Raw genomic sequence first — 9,881 nt, 5'->3', positions numbered from 1 at the left:
TATTGTAGCACTTGTTCTAATAGATCGCAACAGAATAACATAATTACAGCTGTCGCGATAAATCGCGTAAACACAAACGCTACTGTGTGGGTTTGTCGCTATTTTGGTAACTGCTGTTCGTGCCATAGCTTGTATTTTTCTGTTCCCATTCTGAGGAAAAGTTATAAGTAGTACCTTTGCGGCCGTTCCGACACGAATGGATATTACGATAATTCCTGTAACGGTCCTCCTCCATTTCGTAACGACCGTTCGGATAATACGATCATCGCTGTAACCGTAACTCGTGTTTTACGAATCTCGGTGTAAGGGGAACCCGCATAGAACGATTACAGTCGCTCTGAGAAAGAAACATGCAACGTTCGCTATTTTGTAGCGATCCTACACTCTGAACTGTGCCGACAAACCCACGAGACAACGCAAACAGCGCAGCCAACGGCATGATGCGAGCTTGGGTCACTCCCTATAGTGATCTCTCTGGCGGCGGGCATTTGAGCCATTCAGCTGCGGGATCTGCGTCCCTGCATCGGCCAACGTTCCGAATACCTCGTGCTGCTCGACAGATTGCGTGCCTTGTGACGTCTCTACACTTTCGACGAATGCGCGTCCGGCTATACCGGTACGGATATAGCCGCCAGACTAGGAGTGTGGAGGCATACAACCCTTTACATTACGACACCCTCACGAATAATCCTCGCCACACTATGCAACTCCCCTCGACCGTATACAGTCAAACTCCTTTATAGCGAACACCTTTTTAACGAAAATACCTTTACTGCAATTTTTTTTTTTTGCTGTCCCCTGAGTTTCGTTGTAAAGGAGTTTGACTGTACTACCCCCCCGGTTCTTTCGCAATCATAGTTCCACTTCTCATTCCAAGATGTGCGTGAATGGCTCGTATATATAGCACTGGAAAAGAAAGGTAGATGTTCTAACTTCGAAATGTAAATGTTGTAGTTCGTTCCTTCCGTGTAGCTTATTCCTTTGTTATAAGGCCATCATATGCAAAGCACACAACGTATGCGGATGCACGTAATAAGCAATTTGTATTATATGCCTTCCGTAAATGACACGCATCACGGAGGTTGACCTTGCACAGCATGGATACGGACAGATGGTAGAAATAGCAGGCTGCTATTGGTATCGTACCTGTGCCACGCACAGCACGGATGCCAGCGAAGCCCACTGCGTCCCTCCTGGTTAAAGTAAGGTAAGTGAATCCCATGTCTGGAATGTGCCGCGCGTCCGCTATATCGAATTTCAGCGCAGTCCCATAAACGCTACCAAATTGCTATATGAATAATTATTTTTATATTCCCATCCCTGTAAGTTGTGCTTTCTAACGGCACCAGCAACAGCGGCGAAACAATCCATAGTTTCATAAAAATAATATAAGATACACAGTCAAACTCCTTTATAACGAACACCTTTTTAACGAAAATACCACTACAGCAAATTTTTTTGCGGTCCCGCTGGAGCCCTATAGGTCCAATAATGGACATCCTTTTTAACGAAAATGCCTTTACTGCGAATTTGTTTTGCTGTCCCCCGAGTTTCGTTGTAAAGGAGTTTGACTGTAATAAGATAAAGTGCACTGTACTATAATGTACAAGACATGGCCACGTTCGTCTCTTCGAGTCCATCTTGTCCAGTATACGGAACGCGTTAGCACTTCGAAGCAGCTGTCTCTACATGGGCGGTGGACAGATGGACAGCGGAGAGGAGTGGGCAGGAGGGCGTCCTGGGCCGACTTCAGGGGGAACCGTGCAGATATCCTGCCTGGAAGTTCCGCCAGAAAATATCAGATGGCGCAGGCGGATTGTACGATTCGAACATCCCATCTCCCAGTCTTCAACATGAATTGGAGTCACGTACCGACCAGCGAATATGTCATGCTGGGGGTGAAAGGGGTAGGGGTAGATGGGAGGTGCTGGAAAAATCCCCGCGTACGTGAACGTATATCACGCATAATGAAATTCAACCTTGGACAAAGCAAACGCAGACAGCTGGTTTACAGCTGTCCCAAAAAGTATGTCATTCTAACCACGCTATACGGCACGGACGCCGTACGAATCCACTATACCTTCCAGTTCTTTCTCGCCAAATAACTCCGCTGAGGTTGGCGCAAGACCCGTCCCTTGAGAGTCGCGAACCCTTTTACCGCGCACTTCCTTTCTGCGAAGTACATATACCCAGGAGCCTATTTCACAAGTGAGTGCAATGTCGTTTCTCCTCATGCGATGAACTCTGGACGTTAAACAAATCGTTGCTATAGGGTCCCGTGGCACGTATATACAGTGAGCTCTCGTTAATATGACTCCCGATAATGTGACATACGCGCTTTACGACCATACTCCTGGAAAACAATTTAGTGAAACCTCCGCAAATCCCCCCCCCCCCCCGTTAATATGTCAATTCCGCGATATGACCAAAATTTTCGGGAATGACCATGGTCATAATAACGAGGGTTCGCTGTAGAAGTTCGTTGTGAACGTGGTACACGAGTATATAGTGCTGTCCTTTTTGCCAAGTGCAAGTGCATCGCTGCAACAGACTTCCCCATGTATACGATGTACTGTGCCAAGTTAATTTTAAAACATCTACGAAAATGCCCACGAGAAACGACCCAAAAGCATCCCGCTTATTAACAATTAAGATGCACCGTACTGACAGAGAATGTGCACACATTAACACTAGACATGACCAGAACGCAACGAAATAAGAGACGGACACGGAGACACGAGAGGACATGGTGACATTCAGAGGACATGAACAGGCCACGGACAGACGGCGAACGTTGGTCTGTGTCCGCCACCTGTTTCGCTGCGTTCCCTGGATGTCCAGAATGCGTGCACGTCATGGTCACACGTGACCCCGCGAATTACTGAATCCGTGAGGTTTCAATCACTTTCGAGAGGTTTTGAAGATTCGAGAAACAGTTCTGTTAGCGTTCGCAGGGCAGTGAAATGACGAACTGGGGAGCCTTAGCAGCTATGGCTGTTCTCTACCTCATCATCTTCTGCGTGGGCATTTGGGCCGCACGAAGGAAAGCTTCCAGGGCCGTGGAAGGGATAAATGTCTCCCACACAGAGAGCCTCATGAACGGAGCTCGAAGCATGGGCATGTTCGTAGGCATCTTTACCATCATAGGTACGTATATATATGTACATGCCGCTGCTATAGATTCCTGTTTCTAAACCTGGAAACACACAGGCCTGCAAGAGATACACACAAGACCAAAGCTAGAGTCTTTTCATAGCATGCCAGACACAACACAGAGATCCCACTCGACAAGACCTATGTTAGTCGATTGTACATTGAATTGATAGTAACTTGTATGGCCCAACATTTTACTGCGTATGGAAGGCGCTTGTGTGACTCTCCGCCGAGGGAACCTTGTCGCGAACAAGATGGGTAGAAATCCAGCGAGCCGGTAGAGATGTAGGAAGGGAGTTGCCCCTCCCTTCCTCCTTGTCGCGAACAAGGCTCATTTGACGCTGACTGATGTCGCACTGTATTTGCAGCGACCTGGGTGGATGGTGGGCAGCTGAACGGCACTGCTGAAGTGATCGCGAAAAGTGGCTTCATCTGGTGCCAGGCCCCTTTAGGCTACGCCGTGAGCCTCCTCTTTGGTGCGACCCAATGGAAACCCTTTGCTGTATAGTCCGTAATATACCTCGCCTGTGCTCAGGTGGTTTCCTGTTTGCGGGCAGGATGTGGCGTGCTGGGTATGTGACCATGCTCGACCCACTGCACGAGGCCTTCGGCGACGTCATGGTCGCACTCCTTTTTCTGCCAGCTCTTCTGGGCGAGATCTTTTGGGTTGGCGCCATCATGAATGCCTTGGGTGAGTACGGATCTAACATTAACTGGAGTCTTACGGGAAGTACCATTTGTGAATCAATTTCTTTCAATTGAAATGAACGGTCAGCACGTGTCGTGACGTACTGCAGCCGAAGCTCCTTTATAACGAACGAGAACCGGTTATAGCGATGGTCTGGTCATAAAGCGAACCTGACGCACCGCTGTTCCGTAAATCCTTGTGACGCGTAAATCTGGCACGAAAAAAATGTGTCGGTAAGTTCGCTGCCCATCATTGCTGCCATTTTCTTGATGTCACAGTCAGTTTCTTCCGGCTTTTATTCTGTGAGAAGTGTCGGGCAACCCATTCGTTACCCATTACTTGTACACCCTTACGAAATCAGCAAATATGTGCCTGCTAATGGTTACGTCACTTTGAAACCAAAACCGGACTTGCGTGTGCGGCTCATTTTGATTTTTCTTGTCTGTCTTGACGACCTACACCCGCTACTAACTACCGGTATATCCATTGAATAAAATTTGCACACAGCGTAAGTACCCGAGAGTCCGACCATGCTCTGCACACATAACTAATGGACGTCACAAGTCTGTCCTTTATTATATGCTCATTAGAACAGCAAGAGCGTTCGCGAATCGTGTTATGTACACGGGCAGATCCAGACCGTCAGTCTGGGGCGGTTTCTTTGTAGGAGCGCGTAGTGGGGGAGGGGAGAGAGGGAAATCCCTCGTATAAAGTGACGTTTTTTATTTAGGGGGGGGGGGTGATTGCTCAACCGCTCCTCACCCCTGGATCCGCCCCTGGTTATGTAGTGAAGTTGGCCATGCTTTGCTTGCATGTTGACCATGCTCGTGCTTGCAGGGTGTGAGTCCTAAACAGGACATTGCTTCTTGTTATATCCTTGTTCGCTATATAAAACAATTTGCGTTAATGCGAAGACCGCTATAGCCAATACTTCTTCACTACAAAGCATTTTGCGCCCCTGCTGAGTAGATCATGTGCGATTTCCTTGAAGGCGCCACGGTGAGCGTCATGACTGGGCTACACACGACAATGGCTATCATCGTGTCGTCCGTGGTCGCTGTCCTGTACACCATCACGGGCGGACTCTACTCGGTCGCCTACACGGACATCGTAGAGCTCGTCTGTATCTTCGTCGGTATGGTAAGGTCGGGCACGGGATAGGGCCGGACCATTTCGTCCGTAAGGACTTACACGTAGTACTTCCTGCAGGACACGTGTTGAAGGATCAGTGAAGTGCCCCTCCAGAGATATTTCGTTTTTGGCTGCGACGTGTTGTGCAGCAGATAACATTAGCTCTTGCGGAGGAACGAGAGGGAGAGAGAAGTGTGTGTGTGTGTGTGTGGGGGGGGGGTTGTGCTGTTTAGCCAAGGTACGGTGAGGCTACTCTGAGAAAAGGGGGCGGGTAAAAGAGAGAGGAAAGAAAGATGATAGTGGTAGAGGAGAGGGAGGATAGTCCCTGCAGTCCCTCCTGGTGTAGGATTCAAGGAAGACCTGCTGACCTTCCCAGAGCGGCGTAGCCAGAATAGTATTTCTGGAGGGGTTCTATGGGAACTTTCCATGAGAGAGGAGGATTCCCCTCGCTTCCCTCTCCCAAATGCACTACCAGGGGTCCCGTTTTCAGAGAGGCGTTGACCCCTACCTACCACCATCCTTCAGTTCATTGGGATGCTGCCTGTAGCAGGGGCCAGGATACCTGGTGAAGTTACCCTCGCGAGAGTCCCTGCCGTTAAACATTTGTAATAGTATAGCACGCTGCCGAGGACACAGCACAACTAAGCTGTTTTCCATCGTTTGCTTTAATTTTTCATGACTAAGTGGGCGTGTATTCCGTTCGCTCTTACCAACGAACACGTGGATCCCATAACGAGCACCAGTAAAGATTGGATCGGAACCATCTCAGCCGCCGATGTGCCCAGCTACATCGACAACTATCTTCTTTTCATCTTCGGAGGAATCCCGTGGCAGGTATGTGAACAGCAATGTTTCAGCGACAACGAGCAACCATGTGCCCGCCGCTGTCGTCTGCTTCGGACTCGTGCTGTTGGAGCAGAAATTTTTGTGGGCTATTAAAAAAAAAAAGAGAAACATTTTCGTGGAGGGTGATTCGGAGTTTCTTTTCACGTAAGTTCTTATACGCACGCAGGATTATTTTCAACGTGTACTGTCTTCGAAAAGCGTGTTAAGAGCCCAGGTGCTGTCGTACGTGGGATGCCTTGGAACTATAATCATGACCATACCCCCAGTCATCATCGGTATGGTGGCAAGGTCGGCACGTGAGTAATTTTCCTCCAAGTACTACAAACAAAAGACAGCATTGAGGATGTTGGCACAAAACTTTAGGCAGTCTAAAGGTGCTGTCCTTACCACTAACAGTAAGAGAGAGAGAGCGAGAGGCTCGCCTACATGTCCAAAGACTGCCCCAAGAAAGTCGTATAGTCTTCCAAGAGTGGTTTGAAGCCGCCTTCCACGCTCATTGCTTTTGCCACAGATTTATCACATAGGGCGATCCAGTAATGAAATAAGGATCAACGCAGGATGGAACGAGACCGACATCGATATAGATCCTCTCGACGAGAGTTCCCTGATCCTCCCACTCGTGCTCCAGTACCTGACGCCTTCCTACATCTCCTTCCTGGGCATGGGTGCGGTGGCTGCAGCCGTTATGTCCTCCGCAGACTCGTGCCTGCTCAGCTGCGCCTCCATGTTCACCAGGAACATCTACACCACTATCATCCACAAGAATGTAAGATTTCGAAGCTATAGTGACATTTTATTCCTTGACAGTGACCACGATATGAAAAATCCCACGCGAAAGAGTGCCGTACTTCTGTTATTCCGTGAAATACATGAGAAGAGCAGATGCCGGATGTTGAGAGTATGCCCGAATTCCCTCTCTGGAAAAACGAGAAAACGTCACTCCCCAAGAACCAATGAGGGTGCAATAGAGGAATGCCGCGGCCGTGCGATCTCCCAACACCACTTTGATAGAGAAAGCCGGCTTACTCATCGCCATGACGTAACAATTAAGAGTCAGCCAATGATGATCGTGCTTTCAACGGCCGTAGCCAATCACGAACGTGCTTTCAGCGGCCGTGGCCACATGAAGACGAACCACCGTCGTCTGCGAGTTGTGATCGAACGTCCCCTGCGTACTAAATGTGAAAACTTGGAAATAAATCGCAAAACGGTCCCGATCTTTCTCAAAACTGATTTTCTGAAAAGCGACTCCCACTTCTTGTGTAAATATTTAGCTCTGCAGGTTCCAGGTGAGCTTCAATCATTTGCCGGTTCTTGAACTCGCAGAACGGTGAATCTTAATCGAGGGAGGGCGAGGAGGCAATGAGCAGGCCTTCTGTATCTATGTGGCCTTGGACCTCCTCCTGGGAGCGCCACCCTCTCACTCCTTCACTTAGGGAGTGACGTCACGGAGCCTCTGCAACTGCGGAAACAGCGCTGGTCTTTAAAATTCGTCTATTTAACGGAACTTCTTCACACTCGCGTCCTGTCCTAGCGGCGGTCCAGCGTATCACGATCGGCACTCGCCAAAGCACATCTGGCGCCATCTATTGAATATGTAGGGAACTTTCTTCGGCGCCGTCAGGGTCACAGAGCATGCGCAGAAGCATCGTGACAAAAAATTAGCCAAGTACGTTGTCGGCCGATGCCGAATATAGTGGCATCGATTGCATGGATGGGTTTCGGGACGCGACTGTCCCTTGCAGGCACCTAGCTTCTGGCAGCCCTTTCAACGTGAGGCGGACCGAGAAGGCGCGTGCTGTTGCAGCGCCTCCCCAGATGCAGAAGGCCTGCTTAATACCTCCTCTCACCCCTTCGCACGAAGAGTCCGACAAAGTCCACCAATCGCAGCAATCAGCAAAGATGTCAGCCAATCGTCGCAGACGATTCTGAAAGACTTTCTCTGACTACCACTGGCTGACGGTGGCTCGTTTCCATAGCTACGGCCGCTGAAGGCAACGTTGTGATTGGCGGACTCTTAATTGTTACGTCACGTCGCCGATCAAATCCCGTCGCTCTCTGGCTTTTTCGACGACTGACATATTTTTACTGTTCATGTTCAAAGGCTTGTGTTTGTTTGTCTGTTTCAGCCTCAGAACACAGTTACTTTCCACACTGTATAGTATTACTGTACTATATACTTTGTTACGCACTATATAAGACACACTTGAAAGGAGCACCTGTGTTTGTTTTTTGTAATTCTAAAAAGATACGTATTTGTTCATTCTTATTGTCAGTTGCGGAAGAAGCTGCAACAATAATGCAGAAACTATTTCTTGTACTACAGGTATACTGCAATACAGTATTACTAAGCAGTATTATAATACACTTTTCGGTGACATATCCTTATTATACAAAAAACAAATATTACCGCACACCCTTGCTTTTGAGGACAAACCATCATAGGTACTGTTAACGTAGGTTTAGCGTTTATAACGCGAGTGCAAAATAAAATGTTCTTTCCGTGCTAGGCGTCAGACAGGGAGACCACGTGGGTCCTTCGCCTCACCGTAATAGCCGTGGCCATGGGCTCCACCGCTCTGGGCATCACCATCGACTCTGTGTATGCCCTGTGGACCCTGAGCTCCGACCTCGTATATGTCATACTTTTTCCTCAGCTGGTGGCCGTAGTGTACTTCAGGACGTACTCCAATGGTTGGGGCTCCCTGGCTGCCTATGTGACTGGCTTTGCCCTGCGTGTGCTGGGGGGTGAACCTGCGCTCAGCTTGCCCGCTGTCATCAAGTATCCAAACTACGACGAAGATAGTCTGGCGCAAAGGTTCCCTTTCAAGACTATGGCCATGCTTGCCAGTTTCGTAGTTCTCATCGCAGTGTCTGCCCTGACCAGGAATTACGAGGGCCCAGCGAACTGTTGCGCGTGTCTCAGCGGCTCTTCCGTAGAAGTGTCCAACGGTGATGTGCGGCATTTTGAAGAAGAGGAGTACTCCACTCCGGGTGCTTTCAAAAACCGAGCTTTTCAGAAGGAAGAGTAATGACTAGCTCTATCGCATTAAAACGTATCTTTCTATTGTCACGATGCGACTGCACAGTGTGAACTCTTCCAATCAAGACGTGTTTCTGGTGGCCAAGTGATGAGTCACCACTGGTGCAGCCACTGGAAGTTGCAGTAAGCCAGTGTTTGAAATCACTGTCATTGGCTGTGCCCTTTCACTGGCACTGGCTGTGCTTGGGTGTTGTGTTGTTTATGACCAATGAACTGCCACTGACCTGACTGTTAAGAGGAGGACATGTACAATGCAATTATACCACTAGACATAGTGCTGTGCCATTTTCTACAGTATTTGGCTTTTTTAGATTTTCTGGCTTTTACTAGATCACTACTGTATGACTGTAAACATACATCAGCCCATGTCTATGTCATAATTCAAAGCAAGCAGTGGGTTTACAAGCCTGCCATATAATTTAGCACACACAAATTGTGCATCAGTGACTTTCATAGTGACGGGTAAGATAACACTTTTTTTCTATGTTCATTCACAGCTTATTAGGAACAGTCTTGCACATCGGCAATCACGCCAGGCCATCTCCTTAGAGTATGCTGCAATGAAATGCCATCAAAACATTGTCGCTGAATGGCGTCTCGTCACTGCGGAATTTATTTTACATAGATGCCTTAGCAAACAGTCATGAGCACCGTGGCGTAACATTGGAGGCATAATGTAACCCCCCCCCCGAGACATGATCTCATGGTGTGATGCAGTGTAACATAGCATCGGCACAGCGATAAGCCGAGCGTTATTATTTCTCGCTGAAAATTCATCGGACACAGCCCCGCAGTGCACTATACGTCGCGGAGCGCCATCGCTTATCCACACACGGACCCGCTGTAGATGTTGAGGGGTTTTTAGGCGGCGAGCAAATCAAAGCGTACTAGAGGTAAACTGTCCAAAGCAGCGCAACATCTTGGCGCAATATTGGACCAATATTGGCTATGCCGGCCCAATATGTTGTGCTGCTTGGGGTACAAAATCGTCAGGTATGCATAGAGACAGGGAGACCACAG

At 48.6% G+C, this 9,881-nt stretch overlaps 1 protein-coding gene across 1 annotated transcript; it reads left to right on the top strand.

Annotated features, from left to right (window-relative positions):
* Window positions 1-3,048: 3,048 nt before the first annotated feature.
* Window positions 3,049-9,309, top strand: LOC135368907 (high-affinity choline transporter 1-like). The gene is made up of 8 exons (XM_064602461.1): window positions 3,049-3,147; window positions 3,522-3,629; window positions 3,689-3,844; window positions 4,833-4,981; window positions 5,657-5,806; window positions 5,985-6,114; window positions 6,376-6,584; window positions 8,329-9,309. Exons 1-8 carry the CDS (start codon window positions 3,096-3,098, stop codon window positions 8,848-8,850), a joined length of 1,476 nt encoding a protein of 491 aa, XP_064458531.1. The 5' UTR covers window positions 3,049-3,095; the 3' UTR covers window positions 8,851-9,309.
* The last annotated feature ends 572 nt before the right edge of the window (window positions 9,310-9,881 follow it).

This window comes from Ornithodoros turicata, chromosome 9 (assembly GCF_037126465.1).
Source record: "Ornithodoros turicata isolate Travis chromosome 9, ASM3712646v1, whole genome shotgun sequence".
In the NCBI taxonomy this organism is placed as follows: domain Eukaryota; kingdom Metazoa; phylum Arthropoda; class Arachnida; order Ixodida; family Argasidae; genus Ornithodoros; species Ornithodoros turicata.
This window is presented reverse-complemented; position numbering and strand designations above follow the sequence as displayed.

Coding starts and splice junctions, on each gene's coding strand:
- LOC135368907 (XM_064602461.1), top strand. CDS start 3,096: ATGAACGGAGCTCGAAGCATGGGCATGTTCGTAGGCATCTTTACCATC. Junction 3,148..3,521: donor AGGCATCTTTACCATCATAG/GTACGTATATAT, acceptor CTGTATTTGCAG/CGACCTGGGTGGATGGTGGG. Junction 3,845..4,832: donor CGCCATCATGAATGCCTTGG/GTGAGTACGGAT, acceptor ATTTCCTTGAAG/GCGCCACGGTGAGCGTCATG.